This window comes from Podarcis erhardii (assembly GCF_964252035.2).
Source record: "Podarcis erhardii genome assembly, chromosome: 2".
NCBI classification, from domain to species: domain Eukaryota; kingdom Metazoa; phylum Chordata; class Lepidosauria; order Squamata; family Lacertidae; genus Podarcis; species Podarcis erhardii.
This window is the reverse complement of record NC_138498.1, coordinates 107,126,951-107,148,574: the sequence shown is the minus strand read 5'-3', so window position 1 is coordinate 107,148,574 and position 21,624 is coordinate 107,126,951. Positions and strand designations below refer to the sequence as shown.

Genomic DNA, 21,624 nt, shown 5'->3' with positions numbered 1-21,624 from the left:
AAAAAAAGACACAAGGGATGGAGAGGACGGGCGCATGTAGACTACATCAGAGACGGGCAGAGGGTCATGGAGGAAGATGGGGGGGCTCAAAAAAGCTAAGAAATAAAAGCCCCCCCCCCCAGTCTAGCATATTGAAGCATAACCCAGCCATGTGCCTGGTGGGAGAGAGATGGGAGATGTTGTTCTCTGGTTTTGCTAACGGGAAAGAAACCAGCTGCACGGTTCTCCACCTTTTCCACAGCAGCCATGAGACCTAGAAACAAGTTTTGTTTCTTTCAGAAAAGCTAGTTTAAGGCTGCAATCCTATGCACACTTACCTGGGAGCAATTCTAACGAGACTCAGTAGGTGGGTGATTACTTCTGAGTAGACCTGCACAGGATTGCACTGTACGTTCCCAACATCTAAGAATCGGTCACTGTGGCTTGGGCTATGGATGTTGAGCCAGAAAAAATCAGCTCATGGAATGATTTATAGCATAAGCCGCTGCCGTGCAGATATACAGACTCAGAATATTGCTGTACTGAGCTCATTCGTATCTGCTACAACTGGCAGGCCCCCGGCAGAAATCCTTTCCCAGCTCTTTTTAGTGCAAGAGACCTAGCAACTGAATTTGGGACCATTTGCATGCAAAAGGTAGACCGAGCACCCCCAAGCTGTTTTGTGACTACAACTCCCATCATCCCTAGCTACCAGGACCAGTGGCCAGGGATGATGGGAATTGTAGTCCCCAAATAGCTGGAGGGCCGAGTTTGGGGGAGCCTGGGGTGGACTCTACCACTGAGCTCCGGTCTGCAGCACTGCCTTGCTCCGAGATTGCTGCAAATACTTGGGGGCCCATCACGACGGCGGCAGGCCCTCATCCTGTCGCTCCTCAGCCTCGCCTCCAAGGGTTATTTCTATGGCACAATGTGGGCACTGCCACAAACAGTAACGGCAAGCTGAGCCTTTTCGGATTGGGGGCTGGATTGGAGAGAGTGCCGTCTGTCAGGCTGTCAGTGCCCTCCCGCCCTGCTCTCTCCCCACACGGTATCCTTCTTGCAGCCGGAAGAGTTCCTGGTGCCCGCCTGCCTCCCATTCCCATATGCTACACGTGGAAAACAGAGGTGGCTACAGAAAATGGCGAGCGGGCGCTTGGGTGTTCCTGGCACTACAGAACATGGGAACGGATGACTGGCTTGTGCTACGTTTGTGGTTTTCACAGAGTGGATGGCTGGCTGGCGGTACTATTTATCATGTGGCTGACACTAGAGGAGCCCAGCTACGGATTGGGGGCCACTAAGTGAGTGGCACATACTAGGCCGAGTCGGGGCAAAAGGCGCCCCATGGCTTTTTTGAAAGGAAAATGGGAGTCTTCCTGGGGAGAGCCGCCTTCTCCCACCTCCTCCGCTAAGAACCAGGCTGGTGCGCCTCAGGCAGGGTGGGATCCCGAGCCGTTTTCACAGTTCAATGGTGTCGCTCGAGAGGCTGCGAGAATCCACCTGCTTGCTGAGGGCCAGGAAGCTCTTCCGGGCCTCACGCTCTGAGTTTGGGGCGCTGCTGGAAGGGGCGGGGGGCAGTTCGTCTGGCAGCAGCTGGGCCTGGTTGGGCAGCTCCTCAGGGGGCAGGCTTTCTGGCGAGGACAGGCCGTGGCGCCAGGGGTTCCAGCTGAACTTGAGGGAGGCCCGGGAGAAGGAGGTGCGGGAGAAGCTGTCGAAGGAGGTGTCTGTCGGGGGTTCGCTGGCCAGGCCGCGGCTCTGAGTGGTGAGCTCGCCCATGGAGCTGGCCCGGGCCAAGCTGTAGAGGCAGTCAGGATCGCTGCTGCGGCGTGGACGCGACAGCAGGGGCTGGGCGGTGTGGGAGAGCGTGGAGCAGTCGCCGCGCAGGGAAGAGCAGGAGTCCTGGCGGGCCAGGCGCGAAGGGAAGTGGAGGCTGGAGCGAAGGAAGATGGAGTCGCGCACCAGGTGCTCACGGAAAAGGGCCTCGTCGATGCTGCGGCTCAGGTTGATGGGCGACGGGGGCCGGAACTCCAGCTCCGCCAGGGAGAGGACCGAATCCCGCTCAAAGCAGATGCTGGTGTAGGAGCGGCCCATGATGGCCGCGGCGGCGTTGGGGCACTTGGGGCTGTAGACGGGGCGTGCAGGTGACGGACTGGAGCCCTGGACGCCCGCTGCCCGCAGCTCATTGCTGTCCTTGAGTGCCCAGAGGCGCCCGCTGCCACCCCCGGGAGGGTTCCGGATCAGGTTCTTGCTGATGTCGTTGTTGGGGACCTTTTCCAGGATGCCTCCGGCCCAGTCGTAGCAGTTGTTGGGGTACTCGGGCACCTCGGCCTTGCGGTAAGCGCAGAAGTAGCGTAGGAGCTTGGCCCAGCAGGAGTGCTCGGCCGAGCCGTAGCGCCAGCAGAGGGCCTGCCAGGCGAGCGCGACAAGGGTGAAGGAGAGCACCAGCTCCACGATCCGGAACCAGAACTGCACGAACCACCAGCCCCAGCTGAATAGGTCCACCTGGCCCAGGAGGCCCGAGAACCACAGCACCCCGTAGAACTGCAGCCCGCAGCACGGCAGGGCCAGCCCGCTGCTTGCCAGTAGCAGCCACGCCCCACTCCAGACGCCCGGCTCTGGGGTGCCCTCGGCCGTCTCGGCCACACTGCGCCGCAGCAGCCAGTAAACGAAGGCCGTGAAAGGCAGGAGGCAGATGCCAAGGGCGCAGGACAGGGTGTGCAGCCCCACCGGCACGGCCGGGTGCAACGGAGGAGAGAACAAGTCAGCGGCCAGCAGGGCGGCACTCTGCACGGACCCCAGCGCAGCCCAGAGCGGCAGGCTCTGCCACTTGGCCGGCAGGACTTCCAGGCGGGCCTGGCGGAAGAGGCGTAGGAGGAGCACGGCAAAGGTGGTGAGCAGCATGGGGAAGGGCGCTGTGTAGAGGACCCTCACCGCAGCGGCCGGGAGGCAGCCCCTCGCGCCATACGGGTCGGCCAGGAAGAAGGTGGTGCGCAGCAGCCCGAAGACCAGCAGCAAGGCGCTGGCAGATGCGACGTGCGGGAAGTGAGCCACCCGCAAGGCGAGGGAGCCCCCCAGGCAGGCCAGACTCAGCAGGCTCAGCAGCAGGAAGAGCACGCCGGAGCCGTAGACGTGCAGCGCCCAGGCAAAGCTCAGGGTGCGCTCGAGGTCCCCCCAGCGGATCAAGGTCTGGTTAGGCAGCAGCTGGCTGCAGGCGCTGCCAGGGCTAGGGCAAGGAGGGCTGGAGGCAGTGAGGACAGTGGGCAGGCTGGGCTGGGGGCGGGCCAGCTGGCGGTGCAGCACGACTCTCTGGGTGGTGACCCGGATCAGGCCACGGCGGGGGGTGTCCAGAAGGCGGGCAGACGTGGTAGTGGTGGTGCTGCTCCGCTTAGCGGGACGGGTCCCAGAAGCATCTGTAAATGATAATGAAGAAAAGCATGATGGGGTTCAGGGTCAGGAAGGAAGTCCCCGAAAGACCATTTTTGCAGTGGGAAACCTGCATTTTTGTTCTTTTGTAAAATCATGATTATGACACCCATACATCCGGCTCTGTGCAGAACCGACATTTTCATCAAGGAGAGAGAAGAAGGAGTAGCAAGTATGAGGTTCCCTCTTCCCAATACAGTTGAAAGCATGTGGGCAAAGGATGAATTGTTAAATCTAATAAGCTGAAGGGGAGGATCAAATAAGATTTCAAGTCTTGGAAAGGCTCTGATGCCGCGCATAGTTCCGCGCCTGTCTCTCTGCAGGACTAATAAAAGCAGATTATAGGATGTAAAAATAGCCAAAGATTGCAACTCTGCTTCATTTGCATGCTGTGCGCATAATGTGCGGAACGTGGCTGCTGATTTTGACGTAGTTCTTGGGTTTTTTTAAAGCACAGATTACACAGGAGCACATACTGAGTCGGACGTCTGGTCCATCTAGTTCAGTATTGTTTGCACTGACCGGCAGCAGCTCTCCAGGATTTCGGGCAGGAGTCTCTCCAAACCCTGCTGGAGATGCCAGGATTATTCACTACTCTTGCTACTCCAGACCCCTTCCCTACTCAATGACACACACACACCCCGCCGGTTGCAATGCTATTAAATCCCACTTTGTGCCCCAGGAGCATTTAATTGATTGGTTTACTGTAGCAAAATGAGCAGTTCTCTCAAACGACACACAGTTTTGGACTGACTGGCCTTGCTATCCCCACTGACTGCTCTCCCCCAGGTCTCAGTCCGAGAGAGATATCTTTCCCAAAATGCTTTAACTACTAGACATGCCAGGGATTGCAAGCTTTGCCCTTCGGCATGCCCGGCATGCGCTCTGCTACTGAGTCATCTATGCTGGAGGGGGAACAAGAGATGACTATTTATTCCTCTCCCGAACTGGAGGCGACAGCAGCCAAATTAAGGAGCAGCTTCCTCTGCCATCTGCTCCAGGGGGCCTTCCCGACAGCAGGTGGGCGGCCCCGGCCCATTCATTACCCTCCTCCCGCCGCCTCACCATCCTGCCACCTGGCAAGATTCAGCTGGGTGAGCGAGAGACGAGCAACACTGGCATGCAGGAAGCAGGGCAACCATAACTGGCAATCATTTATGCTCATGGCCGGCCGACACAGCTCTCCAAGCGCGGGTCCTTTTGTAGCCAAAATGACACACCGTCCACACACAATGGGGAGATGTCAAGCCTGACTGGGGGGACCCTGAGGTTTGCAAATGCGCACAAAAAGGTACAGTGGTACTCGGGTTACATACGCTTCAGGTTACATACGCTTCAGGTTACAGACTCCGCTAACCCATAAATAGTGCTTCAGGTTAAGAACTTTGCTTCAGGATAAGAACAGAAATCGGGCTCCAGCAGCATGGTAGCAGCAGGAGGCCCCATTAGCTAAAGTGGTGCTTCATGTTAAGAACAGTTTCAGGTTAAGAAGTGGTCTTCATGTTAAGAACAGTTTCAGGTTAAGAACGGACCTTCGGAACGAATTAAGTACTTAACCCGAGGTACCACTGTATTTAGGAGAAATAACCCTAAGCAGTGGTGATTGGTGGTAAACTCCAAAACCGGCCCAATGGGTACCGAACACACTCAGTGATTGAAAATGCTAACTGTTGGGAGTGAGGAACTGAAAACTGGAATGGAGTACAGTCATGCCTCAGGTTATGAACGCTGCAGGTTGCGCGTTTTCAGGTTGCGGACCACGCTGAACCCGGAAGTACCGGAATGGGTTAATTCCAGGTTTCGGTGCTCATGCATGCGCAGAAGGGCAAAATGACATCACACGCATGCGTAGAAGTGCCAAATCGCATCACATGCATGCGCAGACGCAGCACTTCAGCTGCGGGTTGCGCACATGCCTCCCGCATGGATCACGTTCGCAACCTGAGGTATGACTGTATCCTAGAAAATAGCTCGGCCGGGGCTGGCATACCACACACTGCAGCTCTCCCGATTGTAATAACTGGTAATTTTTCAGCCTGAAGATGAGCCCCGGGGAGGGGAGGGGAGGGGAGGGGAGGGGGTGATGAAAGAAGACTCAGTAGATTGTTCAGAACTGGTAAGGCAAGCTAAGAGGCCACCGCTGAGATAAGCCTGGAGGATATGCACTAGGGATCCAGGAATGACAGTGGAGGGACTTTGTTTTTCGAGCTACACAGGAGGAAAGTGAAGAAGCTTCAGGCCAGGCCACATGCAGAGAAGCCTATAGTTATAAACAACTGACAAGCTATATGGGCTAAGTGGAGAAAGGCTCAGCAGCAGAGCATTCTCTCATCTTGCCAAACACTCCCAGATTCAATCCCTGGCGTCCCCAGGAAGGGCTGAGAATATCCCCTGCCTGAAACCCAGTCGCCGTAGAAAATGCTGAGCTAGATGGAGCAAACGGTCTGTCTCAGTAGGCAGCTTCCTCCGTCCCTAAGGTGCATCTGTTTTACAGGGATTATGCTGAGCATGGTGGAAATTCTGAAGCGAGAAGCACTAAGGCCAACTTAGTATGGAGGGAACAAGCAAAGGATCCAGAAATTGCAAATGCAACACTTCCCCACTGATGATGATGACGATGATGATAATTTGTTATTTGTACCCCGCCCATCTGGCCACTCGGGGCGGCTTCCAACAAAGATGAAAAATACAGTAAAATATCACACATTAAAAACCTCCCTGAACAGGGCTGCCTTCAGATGTCTTCTAAATGTCAGGTAGTTGTTTATTTCCTTGACATCTGATGGAAGGACGTTCCACAGGGCGGGTGCCACTACCAAGAAGGCCCTCTGCATGGTTCCCTGTAGCTTTGCTTCTCGCAGTGAGGGAACTGCCAGAAGGATGACGTAGGTTTTTTTTAAAAAAATTTTATTTTATTTTTTTATTGCATTTATATGCCCACAGGTCTCAGTTCCACCCTATTTCTGAAGTCAATGAGTCTGAATGTGAACCACCTAATGGCAGATTTTTTCAAGGGGGTGGAATCTGCTGGGTTGCAATCTGGAGAACATCCATGCACCTTTAAATCTTCCACTGCAAATGAGAGACAAGGCAGCCAGAGCTTCTTCGCTGTCTTTTGCCTGCCATCCACTCCCCAATTTGCTGGAACTGATCCAGGCGTGAGTGGATCTGCAAAGCAGAGGAGAACTGGGGAGTGGGGGGGGGGTGAGATCAGGGGATAGGGAGGCAAAAACCATGCCAAAGACAGAAACTGCCCGGCGGGGGGGGGGAAGGGTGTCTGTGTGGGAAGGTGTCAAATCACCATTTGTCACAAAAAATGATGGAGGCAGTGGTGCTGGATCGCTTTGGCTTCAGGAGAAAAGTGTGGCCTACTATTGCACTCTTCTGCTGAGCCCAAGGCAAGAGAAGGAAGGAAAGTGGGTGAGCAAGGGGGAGGTGGGAACTTCCTGAGTCAGGCCCTTCTACATCAGTAAGGACACGGGTGGGACTGTGGTCTAAACCACTGAGCCTCTTGGGCTTGCCAATCGGAAGGTTGGCGATTCGAATCCCCGTGATGGGGTGAGCTCCCGTTGCTCTGTCCCAGCTCCTGCCAACCAGCATTTTGAAAGCACACCAGTGCAAGTAGATAAACAGGTACCACTGCGGCAGGAAGGTAAATGGCGTTTCTGTGCGCTCTGGCTCTCATCACGGTGTCCCGTTGCACCAGAAGCAGTTTAGTCCTGCTGGCCACATGACCCAGAAAGCTGTGGACAAACACCGGCTCCCTCGGCCTGAAAGCGAGATGAGCACCGCAACCCCATAATCGCCTTTCACTAGACTTAACCATCCAGGGATCCTTTACCTTTTTTTTTTCTTCCCTCTACATCAGTATTGTCTACACTGACTGGCAGTGGCTACCCAGAGTTTCTCCCAGCTTTGCTGGGGATCGAATCTGGGGCCAAGTTATGGTCCTGCCTTAGGGGAAAGCGGCAACTTTTAACTTGCACAATAAAGTGTTGTGGGCTCAGGGATCCAAGGCCTAGTGGAGGGAACGAAATAGCTCAGGGGCAAGAGGTCCTCTCTGGACCGGCACCCATCCTGCCTCGTCTTCGCAGAGATATGCCCTGGGAAGGAGCAGCTAGCGAGGAGGACAGACAAGCTTGCGTAGTTAGCGCTAATCGGGTCCGGAGATTATCCTGATTAGAAATGGCACCGTGCTCAGATATAACCAGCACCCCCCGCTGCCTATGGAACAATCCATTTAGGGCAGAACTAGGTCCCTCACACGGCAGCCTTGCTTCTTCCTGGTCCTCCCAAATCCTTCCTGGGCATCTGGGGAAGAATTCCAAATAGAGGCTCTAAACGGGTATCAGCCTTTGTCCCTGGGTATGGAGGGGATTCCAAGTATCTGCCCAGAACGGGGGAGGGGGGGGATGTGTGCCTTGCTACTCTGCCTGTATGTCTGGATAGGTTCCAGCATCCTGCACTCCTAAGCACCCTGTACTTTTCTGAGCATAGTTCAACGTGTTGATGCTGACCTTTAAAGCACTAAACGGCCTCGGTCCAGTATACCTGAAGGAGCGTCTCCACCTCCATCGTTCTGCCCGGACACTGAGGTCCAGCTCCGAGGTCCTTCTGGCGGTTCCCTCCCTGCGAGAAGCCAAGTTACAGGGAACCAGGCAGAGGGCCTTCTCGGTAGTGGCGCCCGCCCTGTGGAACGCCCTCCCACCAGATGTCAAAGAGAAAAATAACTACCAAATTTTTAGAAGACATCTAAAGGCAGCCCTGTTTAGGGAAGCTTTTAATGTTTAATAGGTTATTGTATTTTAGTGTTTTGTTGGAAGCCGCCCAGAGTGGCTGGGGATACCCAGCAAGATGGGCGGGGTATAAATATTAAATAATCATCATCATCATCATCATCATCATCATCATCATCATCATCTCTTCCAAGCACCTTCGTTCTGGAGGGACTGGTGACCATGAACACGAACCCACATCTGTCTAAGTATGGTGCTGAAAGGTCACGTGGGCCAATTTTACTGCCCAAAGCGAAGACCATTCCCATTCCACAGGGGAGAGACTGCTGGAAATAATTGAGATATATATAATAATTGTCTCGCGCTCCCCGCCTCCCCACCCAGGCTGGGACCCTTAATAAGGCGGAGCTGCTGGTTAAGTATTTGCTTCTGTCCTTACACGCCACTGCGTGCCATTATCGGAAGACAAATGCACTTACACACAAAAAGGAGTTTGCGAAGCAAATCGTCTGAGATGGCTCGAGCGAGCAAGCCAAGTTACACAGGGTAAGCAGGGTTGTGGGTTTGATTGTCACCGTTTTGCCGAGCTCGTGAAAGGCTGCGGAAGGGGGCACCGGCTGCAGAATCTCCCCCCTTTTTTAAAGTTTTTGGCTGCAAATATATTGCTAGGAGTGTGTTTGGGCAGTGCCAAGCGAGAGCTCAAATAAATGCCAGAGAATTTGCTGAATGGGCAGAAAGCAGAACATAGAATGGAGAAGGAATGCAGCTTCAGACATTCAAAGCTACCTTATACTGAGATAGGCCTACTTGGGCCAATACTGTCCACTTTGAGGATGAAGAACCTGTGGACCTCCAGGTTTTGCTGAACTACACATCTCTGACCATTAACTGTGCCAGCTGGGTTGTGTTTAGAGCTGGACAGCCACCTTAGCCTAAACCCAAAGCCTTGAGTCTTAAGGCTGCTCGGCCATCCAGACACTCGCTGAGTGCCCTGTATAACTCACTGTCCCTCCCCCCCCCCCCCCCCGCCCACAGTCTAGGAGAAGCAGAACGAATTATGCAACGCAATAATAAATTTAATGCTAGTCAATTCAGCATATTTGCAACAGTGGTGGATTTAAAATCTGAAACGAAAGCCCAGCAGTAAGGCAATCCACCTCCTTCAATAACACATCCAATCTATTACTGCAATGTATTATGTATGGAGCACCGGCAAGGTGCACAGCACTTTGCGGAGCGAGATAAGCAAAAATGAGAGGGCAGGGCAGGTCTTTACGCCAACAAGATTAAACTGAGACGGTGCAACCCTATGCATGTCTGCTTAAAGCAAATCTCACCGAGATCAACAGAGCATACTCCCAAGTAAGTTTGCAGCCTAAGTGTGGCATCCGAGCCATACTCAGATTGGACCTGTTGAAATCAGTTAACCAGAACTAACTTGTGGGTTCTGTTCCGAGTGTGACTTTGTCAGCTACGAACCCCAAAAGTGGAGGGAGATTATGGAGAGAGGGGGAGAAAGGAAGGGAAGAGCAAAAGGGCTAGGGGGACAAATAGGTGAGTAAATGAAGTTATATGTAAAGGTAAAGGTAAAGGGACCCCTGACCATTAGGTCCAGTCACGGATGACTCTGGGGTTGGTGTGCTCATCTCGCTTTATTGGCCGAGGGAGCCGGCGTACAGCTTCCGGGTCATGTGGCCAGCATGACTAAGCCGCTTCTGGCGAACCAGAGCAGCGCACGGAAACGCTGTTTACCTTCCTGCTGGAGCGGTACCTATTTATCTACTTGCATTTTGATGTGCTTTTGAACTGCTAGGTTGGCAGGAGCTGGGACCGAGCAACGGGAGCACACCCCGTCGCAGGGATTCGAACCGCCGACCTTCTGATCGGCAAGTCCTAGGCTCTGTGGTTTAACCCACAGCGCCCCCCGCGCCCCCCCAAAGTTATATGTACTTAGGGCCAAACTGTGTATTATGTTGTTCGTGCTTTTTTCTTTTTAAGAAAAGCAAATAGCAGCTGCAGGAGGGATATTCTGAAGGATTCCAGGGACACCCGGGCATCTCCATACCTGAATTCAGAGCCACGGGATATGCCGATCATGGAGGGATGATTTGTGGAGCCCTATTAGCAAACTCTATGTTCAGAAGCAGCGTAACTCAAAACCAGAAGCCTTGCCAGGGAATCATAGTGCCTTCAAGCCCTGTTTGTGGCTTCTTGTTGGACCATGTTGGCTGGGACTGATGAGAGTTGGAGTCCATATATGGAGTCTTGGCTATGCAGGCATAGCCCACTGGATCGCGGCCTAGATGGTCTGATCTAACAGGCCTCTTCTCACGTTCTTAGTAAACATCCTCGCTGTCCTGTTCTCACTCACCTGGGTGCTTGGTTTCCGGGCTGGTCCTCACCACAGAGGTGTCCTGTCCAGGAGTAGAGGACCCAACGTACGTGACAGGGACCTTGGGCATCACAGCTCCCCGGACTCGTTGGGGGTTAATATCAATCGCTCCCAAAATCCCTGGGGAGAAAAAGAGAGGAATAGGCTTTGGGTGGATCCAGCAACTACACAGGTAGCTCTAGCTCAGGCGAAAGGAAAGCCCCACCATGTCAAACTGCTGCCTTGTTTTCTCCCAGAAGCATTGCTTTTATTATTACTGTATACCTGAAGGAGCATCTCCACCCCCATCGTTCTGCCCAGACACTCGGGTCCAGCACCGAGGGCCTTCTGGCGGTTCCCTCATTGAGAGAAGCCCTGTTTCAGGGAACCAGACAGAGGGCCTTCTCGGTAGTGGCACCCGCCCTGTGGAATGCCCTCCCTTCAGATGTGAAGGAAATAAGCAGCTATCTTATCTTTAAAAGACATCTGAAGGCAGCCCTGTTTAGGGAAGTTTTTAATATTTAATGCTGTATTGTTTTAACACTCGATTGGGAGCCACCCAGAATGGCTGGGGAAACCCAGCCAGATGGGGTATAAATAAATTATTATTATTATTATTATCATCATCATCATCATCATTCATATCCTGCCATTCCTCTCAAAGGAGCTCAGGGCAGCAAACACAAAATAGTCAAAACCATTTGATTAAAAAAATGTTCAAAGTCTAAAAACAATCACAGGCCCTCATAGTGAATAATTTCAAGGTTGTCATCTAATGTCTGGGTAACCTTTAAAAATTAAATCCCTCCTCGATGTTAATAATGTTCCCTTTGTAGCTAAAGAGATTATGAGGTGAGGAAAGTTATCCAACCCGAAGAGGACTGATTCCAATAGGGGTTTCAGGTAGCAGAAGAACCAGGAGACGCCTTACTGAGTAGCTAAGGGTTCTTAGCCATACCCAAGAGTAGACCCACTGAAATTGATGGGCATGGCTAAGTTGGGTCCATTAATTCCAGTGGGTCTGCTCTGAGTACACCATTGCTGGCTACAACCATTTTGTTACTTTTCTGCTTGCGGTGAGCATCCGAAGTGGCTTACAATAACAATATTTTTTTTATTTATGTTACCTATTTAACAACAAAATGTATAGACCACTTAGTAAAGTACCGTATTTTTCACTCTATAAGACGCACCAGACCACAAGATGCACCTAGTTTTTGGAGTAGGAAAACAAGAAAAAAAATATTCTGAATCTCAGAAGCCAGAACAGCAAGAGGGATCGCTGCGCAATGAAAGCAGCAATCCCTCTTGCTGTTCTGGCTTCTGGGATAGCTGCGCAGCCTGCATTCGCTCCATAAGACACACACAAATTTCCCCTTACTTTTTAGGAGGGAAAAAGTAAGTCTTATAGAGCAAAAAATACGGTAAATAAACCTCTCAATGGTTCACATAACGATATATACCCAGTGCTCAAATAAAAATCATATTAAACTATGTTAGGTTACTTTCAGCCACTGTTGCTGCTTCACAAAACACCCTAGAGCGTTAAACCCCATCCCAACCGTAGCAAAGCTGCAATATCCCGGCCACCTCCTCCCTGTCGCTGCCAGCCTCTTTGCTACTTCATATATCCTCCCTCACAACTAAATGTCTTCCCCCATCGCTGCACTAATAAAACTCGATTCCACCCATAATATGCCAGCCACTGTACAGAGTCCAGCTGACTTCTGCCACATTACATCCCCGCCCCCACTGTAGTTATCATAGGCATAACCCTCCCCAGTATGATAATTCCTTTTCACTCTCATGGGGACACCCTAAAGCAAGTGGCAAACGATAGCAAGTTTCAGGAAAAACCCGGATGTATGGCAATGAATGGGAAAAGTTGTTGTTTTTTTGGTGGGGAAGGTTTCTCCCAAAAAGCTCAACAATTTGGATTTATTCCAAAAACAAAACAAAACAACAACAAAAACCCTCAACAACTTTGCATGTGTCAAGAAGTTAACTTTTTGAAATATGGCAACCCTACCTTTAAGCAGTCATCGCTTCCCCCAAAGACTTCTGGGAACTGTAGTCAGTTCAGGGTGCTGAGAGTTGTCAGGAGACACCCCGATGCCAAGGCCGCCTATTCTCCTCTCAGAGCTACAATTCCCAGCGTTCCCTGGGAAGAGGGACTGACTGCTAAACTGCTCTGCAATTGCAACTATAGGGTCCCCTAACAACTCTCAGCGCCCTGAATAGACTACAGGTCCCAGAATTCTTTGGGACTGTTTAAAGTGGTACCATACTGCTCTAAGCATATGTTGTGAATGTAGCCTTAAGAGAGAGCAAATGGGCCTATTTACCAACGGTTCCCAATTAGGTACAAACTAGGGAATTCCCGTTTTTCAAAAGCCAAGCCATGGACCCCCTACTTTTGAAAATTTTGATATCGCTATGTTAATCTTTGTTATGTGAATGGTGTGATGAACCCCCTGGCTGTGTTACACGGACCCCACTCCCCACAGACCACCAATTGAGAACCGCTTGGCTATTAGGTTGACCAGAATTGGGGGCAGGGAGGGGCGTTTATTGCTAGTAAGACCGTAACCCAAAGTAGAAACAACCTAAAACCTACCTGGGGTCGCTGACCCGCCAAGAGAATGAGTCTTTTCCGTTCCGGCCACTTCCCAAAGTCCTGGCTGCTGCGTTGTGTGGACAATCAGGCTCCAAAGGGTGCTTCCTTGGTGCGTAACTGGTCCCTGGGGGGTCCCTGCCATGTCCCCTGCCGGTGAAGAGGTGGAAGGGCTCGGGAAGACCTCTGAGGCTGGCTGAGGGGGGCTTGCGGAGGCCAGGGTCCCATCCAGTGGGATGGCTGTACCAGCCCCGGAGACAGAAGCAACAACCACAGTGTCCCTCCCTGGCCCAAGCGGCCTCTGGGTGTATCCAGCCGCCTGTCTGGGTCTAAAAGGAGTGGTGGAGAGCTCCTCCCGTCCCTGTGGGCCCCCATAAGTCTGTGTGCTCCTGTAGGAAGCCATATATTTGACGGTGGTCTGGTTTGGGCCCACCAGCTCCTGCTGCGGACCCCCGCTTCCCAGCTGCCCCATGGCACCATCGCCCCTTGGGCCGGTGTGTTCGGTCGCCATCCACTTTACGTGGGACCCGTCAGCAGGTAACATCAGCAAGGGGATGGTGGACACAGTAGGCTTGGGGCCTAGTGTGGTTGCCATGGAGATATCTTTGAGCACCGCCTGGTGGCGGCTGTGTGTGGTCTCATCCTGGGAGGCAGGTAAATCCGAGGCCTCGACTCCGGACGAGGTTGGCAGGGAGGCCATACCAGGAGTGGCCACGCTTGCAGCACCAGGGACTGAGAGAGAAGTCCCATTATTTCCCTGCTCTGGGCTTATTTCCACAGGTGCATGGCCAGTGGTCGCCTCAGGCTCTGTTTGAACGCTAGAAAGCCCCACTGTTGACAGAGTGAAGCCCCCCGTCTGAGGAAGACCCTGAACAGTGAGGTGGGGAGCCGAGCTTACTTCAGAAGCCCTGGAGGGTGTCCCCAAACCAGGATGGGTCACCAGAGGGAGGTCAATGGGCACCCGGGGTATTGGAGTCCCGGGATGGCTTGTGGGATTTGCCCCGTCCCAAATCTCACTGCCTGGCTCCCCATCGCCACTGGAGATCTCGGGGGCAAAGGGGTCTGAACGGGTTGGAGTTATGCTTGGGAGACGCTCTTGGGAGGGTCCATTCAGCGGAGGCAGCCGTGGGGCAGAGCTCAAGGGAGGGTCCCAGGTGGGGTTGTTTGGGGTGGGGAGGCGGGATGCCTGTTGCACGGCCGGCAGCAGCAGGCTCCAGGCCAGGAAGAGTCCCACAGAGGCCATTGCTGCGACGTGAGGGGGCCCGCATCCAGCGTCGTCACAGCTTCTCAGGCTTCACCCTGCGGGACAGGGACACGGGTAAGGAAGGCGGCTGGCTGTCGCAAGCGGCGAACGGGAGCAAAAAATGACAGCAAGGGAAGCAAGCGGGTGAGTTTGGTGACAAACGGCTGTGATGGGTAAAGCGGGGTTAAGCCAGGAGACTGCCTCCAGAAGAAACAAAAGCAGCAACATGAGCGGAACGCCAAGCTGGGTGGACGGAGAGCTGCAGGCGAGCATAAGTGAGCAGCTGTGCATGGCACATGGATGCAAACATGAAGCTGAAGTCACATGTATAGGCAACTTGTCTCTCCCTTCTCCAGAATACAGCTGCAGTGTGTATCGCTTTCTCCCCTCCCACTGCCAGTTTTGGAGGGACCTCAGATGGCAGCAGGCAACCCCCCCCCCGGGCTTTGCCACTGCATCTTGAGCCAGAGGAGGCATGGCAAGGCAGCTGCCCCATCTGAAAAGACATTGATGGTGGTATCATTCTGAAGCTGGTGGGGTTCTAAGGCGAGGGCCACACTGGGTGGCTCTTATGCCCTTATAGGATTACGGCCATCTTCTATCTCTCTTGTTGCCATTTGGGCACCATAGCAAAACCTTAGGGAGTAAGAGGGCTTATGTAAGCAGCTGCCTGGTCCATGCAACCCAATACTGCGCACCCCAGCGGGCAGCAGCTCCCCAGGGCTACCGAGGCCTTTCCTGCTCTCATTAAGATCCTTTAGCTGGAAATGTCAGGAACTGAACCTGGGACCATCTGCAAGGCATACCTCTCGGAAAATGCAGATGATCAGCTGGCCTACAAAAAGCAAACCACATCCCAGGAGCTGTGTGACTCAATACCTAAGCCCTGCAGAGCACCTACTCCCTGCAGCTCATGCAAGTTCACCTTGGGCGCCTGGCTCCCGGTCTATTGCAGCTTGAGGATGGGGATGCTCAGACCAAGCTAGCAGATCCCTGCACCCCTGATTGGAGCCAGGAATCCTGCAGCACTTTAACCCTTTCCAGGCCTGGCAGCAAAGAGCTGCATGATTTGGAATGCCTTGCATTCATGTCCCACCTGAGGCAAGCCAAACCACCATACCTTGGGTAAAAGGCACTTGACTATCCCCAAACAGTTTTTCACCACACTGCAGCACCCTATCTACTAGCTATCACAAGCCATTGATATATAACAGAGGCAGCATGGCCCAATGGGCAGAGAAAGGAACCTGACTTCCAAATTCCCACTTTTAAATCAAAGGCTCACTGCACATAACCTGAGCAAGTTTCTGCCTCTCTGCCTCAGTTACTCCGCGCTGTAAAATGGGAGCAATAAATGCCCACCGCATTGATTTGCTGCAAGGCAAGTGCTATAACCACGATGCTGATAAAACACCAGGCTGCACATCTCCAACAATTCACCTGCTTCCCTGTTATGTGCTTCATGCTGCCATCCCATTAACATCCTACCAAGCAGCGGAGGGATCCAGCCTCTCAGAATAGGCATTTCCCCCCTCCCCATGAGCTCAAGAACACAGGAATGCTGCACAAGGGAACACAAGACACACACTTCAGCCTGGGGTTCTTCATGCAAATCTGCCCCCAGTCTGGGTGCCAGTGGCGTAGCGTGGGATGTCAGCACCGGGGGCAAGGCAAGTAATTTGCACCCCCTAACCCGTGGATTTGCGCCCCCTAACCTGTGGATTTGCGCCCCCTAACCCTAACCCCCAGATGTTGCGCCCGGTGCGGCCGGCCCCCCCTGCACCCCCCACGCTACGCCACTGCTGGGTGCTGTTGGGGAAGGGCCCAGGCTCAGTGGTGGAGCATTTGCTTTGCATGCCAAAGTTTCCAGCTTTAATCCTCCAGGTAAAGGCTGCAAAGGGGTGCCTGCAAAGTGGCTGCCAGCCAGTGTGGACAATACTGAGCTAGATGCAACACCGGATCCAGAATTGGCCTCCACAGTCACTTACGGACTCATTGTTAAAACAATGTGTTTATGGAAGACAATCTTACTCGGCTACGAGTGATCGCCAAAGAAGAAGAAGAAGATGCAACGCCGGTCTGATTCAGTATAAGGCAGCTTCCCAGGTCCCATTGCTGAGATCCTCAATGGCCACCGATTCTTCTGGCAGGGCAGTCACACTTACCATAAGCCTGGAGGTGGGTGCGTGGTCTTTGCAAAAGGTCCGGGGGGGGGGGGGGCAAAGCACCGGGCAGTGGAAAGGCTTCTTGCTCACACAGCATCCAAGCCGGGGTGTTGCCAGGCTGTCTCGGCGTCCAAGGTCAGTAATGCGCAGGGTGTGCCAGGCGTCCAAACTTAATGATCCTCCATTAAACGCCTTGCCAGGTGCCAGGAAGAGTGCCCTCCCGGGTGTCTGTGGGTGTCTATTGAGGAGGACGCCTCTTTCCCTCCAACCCCCCCCCCCCGCCTTCCACCAAGCCTGGATGGAAATGCACAAAACACAACACGCAGAGAGAGAGACACGGACATTCGTGCACAAACGCGCGCAGGTTTCTCACCTCGGGCTCCTCCTGGCGCCGCTGCCCCGCGCTGCCCCGCATCGCTTGGGCAGGAGCCGAGGGTGGGGTGTCCTAGATGCGCCCAAAGCTCCTCCTCTTCCTCGTCTCTTCTCCTCTGCTCAGGTGGCCCCCGCGGCCAGCTCCGCTCTTGCCGGCATCGTCGCGGGGAGCAGCGAAACCACCCTGCAAAAAAAGCCCAGCAAGCAACGAGGCGCGCTCCAGCAGCGTCCCCGCGCGGGGGGCAGCAGAGCCTCTTTCCTCCCCTTACCCCGCAAGCCCCCAATAGCCACAGCATCGAGCTCGGCCAGCATGCATTAGGAAGGGGGCGCAGCAGGAGGAGGAGGAACCGCCGCTGCCCCGTCCTTCGCCCTCCCTCCCCGCTCCTTGTGGCAGGATTCGCACTCGGTGCACCCGGGATGGAGAAGGCCGGCGGGTTGGCTCGTGTCCCGAGCTGCTTGCCTGCTTCTTCCACTTTGCCCAGCCAAAGGTGCTGCAGGCGCTGAGCAGGGCGCCCCCCAAAAGGCCAAGGTGCTGCGGCGAACAGTCACGTGCAGCGGCAGCAGCAAACCCGGGACGCAGCCAGCGCAGCTTCTGCCGGCCCGGGCAAGCGTCGCTCAGCTAATGGGGGTCGAGGGTCGCGGAGCGGGAGCAGGGAGAGAGAGGCCCGCTCCGCCCCCCTCTCCCCCACCCTCCAAACTCTTCCCGCCCCACTGCGCCCTTGCCCCCCACCACGTGGTTGCGCCCTCCTTGCAGACCCCCGCCGTGATGATCCATATTGTTAGTTCCTAAAATGTGATAGGTTCCGAGGAAGATCACCTCCCTCTCTCCCTCCCTCCCAGGTGAGTCATTCTGCACTCTGCACATGCACTGGCACACTGCCCCGCGTTTCCTTTCCCGGAGGATCTGGCTCCAACGAAGCCCCGGAAAGTCTGCCGGCCAGAATAGGCTGACTGGGAGGTCTGTGCAAAGGAAACCAGTGGCAGAGGAGGAGAGAAGTTTTGCATATGGGACAAGAAGACTAATTTATTACAGTGGTACCTCGGGTTACAGACGCTTCAGGTTACAGACTCCACTAACCCAGAAATATTACCTCGGGTTAAGAACTTTGCTTCAGGATGAGAACAGAAAGCGTGCTCCGGCGGTGCAGCGGCGGCAGGAGGCCCCATCAGCTAAAGTGGTGCTTCAGATTAAGAACAGTTTCAGGTTAAGAACGGACCTCCAGAACGAATTATTAAGAACGAGTTCTTAACCTGAGGTTATAATAAAATTATAATAAAAACACTATAGATAAGCATTGCGCCTCAGGGAACTTTCCTGTTAAGGGTTCAACGAGTGTTTGTGTGTTGCAAACTGCCCTGTGATCCTCGGATGAAGGGTTGTATTATATAAATTTAATAAATAGAATAAGTAAGTAAATAAACAACAGAAAGGGCCTTTTTGGAAGCCTGGGTCCCGGTGGCTACATGGGCAAGGTCACTTTGAACATGTTCCGAAGTCCTCATCTCCACATTTTGACAATGCTTTGTCAGGTCAGGGCAGCCAAAGCCCCATCCATCAGCAGTGAGCCTGATGCCCTCTAGAAGCTCACATGCTCATTTCCTCCCCAAGTGGTGTGTTAATCAAGACACATCAACTCCTGCAGCCAAGCTGGTGCCAAACATATTGCTCTGCTTTCCTTTGGGCCACAACAGTGAGGCCAAGGGTGGGGTGGGTAGCCCAGGATGACCATACACACTGCCCAGGCTTGTGCCCCTGGGAAGTCACTTCGGTGCTGCTAATGTAGTTAAAACAGTGCAGGAGGCTGGATTCTCCAGTGGTTTGACCGCATTTAGTCAGGTATACGCTTTCTAAACATGGAAGTTCCATTTTGCCATCATGCCTAGTACCGTATTTTCTGCTCCATAAGACGCACTTTCCCCTCTTAAAAAGTAAGGGGAAATGTGTGTGCGTCTTACGGAGTGAATGCAGGCTGCGCCGCTATCGCTGAAGCCAGAAGAGCAAGAGGGATCACTGTGCACCGATCCCTCTTGCTCTCCTGGCTTCAGGGATAGCCAAGCAAAGCCTCGAGCGCAGCCTGCGTTGCTTTCTTGTTTTTTGTTTTCCTCCTCTAAAAACTAGGTGCGTCTTATGGTCGGGTGCATCTTATGGAGTGAAAAATACGGTAAGCCGTCGACAGTCCTGCACTCCACAAATCCAATAATTTGACTGTTTCTTTTAAGCCATCTAACTCCACAACTGGTTTCTGTATTTCTCATATATATACAGTGGTACCTCGGGTTACATACGCTTCAGGTTACATACGCTTCAGGTTACAGACTCTGCCAACCCAGAAATATTACCTCGGGTTAAGAACTTTGCTTCAGGACGAGAACAGAAATCGTGCAGCGGCATTGGGAGGCCCCATTAGCTAAAGTGGTACTTCAGGTTAAGAACAGTTTCAGGTTAAGAACAGACCTCCAGAACGAATTAAGTTGTTAACCTGAGGTACCACTGTGTGTGTGTGTGTGTGTGTGTGTGTGTGTGTGTGTGTATGTATGTATATGTGTGTGTGTGTGTGTATATATTAATATTATAGAAAACCTTTCAAAGCAGTTTACAAAAGAGAGAGCGAGAGTAGGAATATTCCCCACAATGGAAACCAGTACCTGCAATGACTGAAAGACCATGTAGGTGCAGTTTCAAGGTCAGCGGTGGGTATCCTGTGGGTGTGAAGAAGTAAAAGGTAGAGTGTCATCGTCCACACAAACTTCCTGGTTCAGTCCTGAGAGTGTGCAGGAAGGAATGGGGGGAGACATCTGCCTGAAACTCTGTAGAGCTGCTGCTGCTGCCAGCCAGTGTTGACAATACTGAGCTAGATGGACTTCCTGTGTTCCCAAGAGTGGCTTTGCCCTGATACTTAATAATTATATATTCCATATTCCAGGGCTGCCTGTTCTCTATAGAATAAACACATTCCCCTTTCCTCCCTGCTGCAACTCAGTTTTCATGTGCCCCCCCAATCAATATCACCCATTTATTTATTAAAAGTATTTATTTCAAAGCCAGCTTTCATCTCCACAGATACCCAGACCTGCACACAGAAAGCATGGCTTAGATCAGTAATGTTAAAAAAAAGAAGAAGGAGTGAACACTGACAATCAGACAAAAACAAAAAAACACAGACGCCATCATAAACAAATAGGAACACATTTTCTAGTTGCTACAACCTGCCTAAGGAGGCATTGCTCTCCCCAAAAAGATGCACCGGCAAAAGAGATTCTTATTTACACTTCACTCATTATTCATGTTCATCTTTTAGCTGGGTGGGGTAGGGTGTGTTCCTTTTACATTATTGCAAGATGAGCAATTCTAGTTAACCTATTTTTAAATCTTTGTATTCTTATTTAAAAATAATATGCTTTTTCTCTTTTTAAAAAAAACAGGAGGCAACTTTTGAGGCAATTTTTTAAAGCGACAAATAAGGATTGATAATAATAGCTAAGTTGACTAACTCCTGTAATTTCAACAACAGTGCACTGAACTGACTGCCTCCACTTTTAAAAATGTCACCCTTGAAGTAAACATGCCCATTGCCTGATATCCCTCTCACACTAACACTTACACTCTCTCTCTCTCTCTCTCTCTCTCTCTCTCTCTCTCACACACACACACACACACACACAGAGAGAGAGAGAGAGAGAGAGAGACATATGTGGCCTGCTATTTCCACTTGGAAAAGATTTGTATTAGTTTCACTGCGTCACATCCACACCGTCCCTAAAAAACACATTTTCCCCACATTAATAGTCATTGCTTCCCCCCCAAAGATTCCTGGGAACTGTGGTCCATGCCTCACAGAGCTAACCTTTAACTTACTGTTAAAAGTGCTTTCAAGGTAAAGGGACCCCTGACCATTAGGTCCCGTCGTGGCTGACTCTGGGGTTGCGGTGCTCATCTCGCTTTATTAGCCAAGGGAGCCGGCGTACAGCTTCCGGGTCATGTGGCTAGCATGGCTAAGCCACTTCTGGCGAACCAGAGCAGTGCATGGAAACACCGTTTATCTTCCCACTGGAGCGGTACCTGTTTATCTACCTGCACTACGTGTTTTCGAACTACTTGGTTGGCAGGAGCAGGGACCGAGCAACGGGAGCTCACCCCGTCACGGGGATTCAAACCACCAACCTTCTGATCGGCAAGCCCTAGGCTCTGTGGTTTAGACCACAGCGCCACCCGCTTTAGTATGTTTTAAATGTATGGGGGGTGTGTGTGTGTGGTTTGGCCAGCTAAAGGGAATAGTACAGAGGGCCGGTGTTTCAGCAAGAGAACCAGTGCAGTGTAGGAGTTATAGTGTCTGACTAGGACCTGGGAGACCAGGGTTCAAATCCCTACTCAGCTAGGGAAACACTGGTGGCTCCGTAGTCATCATTCTGGTGCAAAGTGGAGGAGAGCAGTAGGGGGCGATGCTTCTCCATAAACACAGCTTCCTCGTAAGTGGCTCTGCAAGCAGGAAGTGGTGTGCCCTGGATCGAAGCAGGACTGCTGTAGCCTCACTGAGACCTGGGCTAAGTCAGAATAGTGCCGGCCCTATCATTAGGCAACGTCGGGCAACCACCTTAGGCAGGTGCTGTGGGGGTGTATGGAGGGAGGGCAGCAGCACCATAGGACTGTTCTTTGCGAGCACATTCCCCTCCGTTGGACAACAGAGGAACGCATGCCCTGCACCCTTTGAACCAGCCTGCTA

At 52.6% G+C, this 21,624-nt stretch overlaps 1 protein-coding gene across 3 annotated transcripts; it reads right to left on the bottom strand.

Moving 5' to 3' along the window:
* Positions 1 to 17,576, bottom strand: PRRT3 (proline rich transmembrane protein 3). Of its 3 annotated transcripts, none has more exons than XM_081852394.1 (4): positions 16,905 to 17,576; positions 13,127 to 14,458; positions 10,510 to 10,650; positions 1 to 3,389 (listed from the first exon to the last, which is right to left on the bottom strand). In XM_081852394.1, the coding sequence occupies exons 2-4, from the start codon at positions 14,364 to 14,366 to the stop codon at positions 1,438 to 1,440; spliced, it is 3,333 nt and encodes a 1,110-aa protein (XP_081708520.1). In that variant the 5' UTR covers positions 14,367 to 14,458; positions 16,905 to 17,576; the 3' UTR covers positions 1 to 1,437. The 3 variants fall into 3 exon arrangements, with proteins under 3 accessions (XP_081708520.1, XP_081708519.1, XP_081708521.1); XM_081852393.1 differs by having other exon boundaries at positions 13,127 to 14,422; XM_081852395.1 differs by lacking the exon at positions 16,905 to 17,576 and adding an exon at positions 16,532 to 16,853 and having other exon boundaries at positions 13,127 to 14,422.
* Positions 17,577 to 21,624: the final 4,048 nt, after the last annotated feature.

Excerpts from the sequence above, each read along its gene's own strand:
- PRRT3 (XM_081852394.1), bottom strand. The coding sequence starts at position 14,366 with ATGGCCTCTGTGGGACTCTTCCTGGCCTGGAGCCTGCTGCTGCCGGCC. Across the intron at positions 10,651-13,126 it reads TGGCGGGTCAGCGACCCCAG|GGATTTTGGGAGCGATTGAT; the intron begins GTAGGTTTTAGG and ends TTTTCTCCCCAG. Across the intron at positions 3,390-10,509 it reads CCCGGAAACCAAGCACCCAG|ATGCTTCTGGGACCCGTCCC; the intron begins GTGAGTGAGAAC and ends TATCATTTACAG.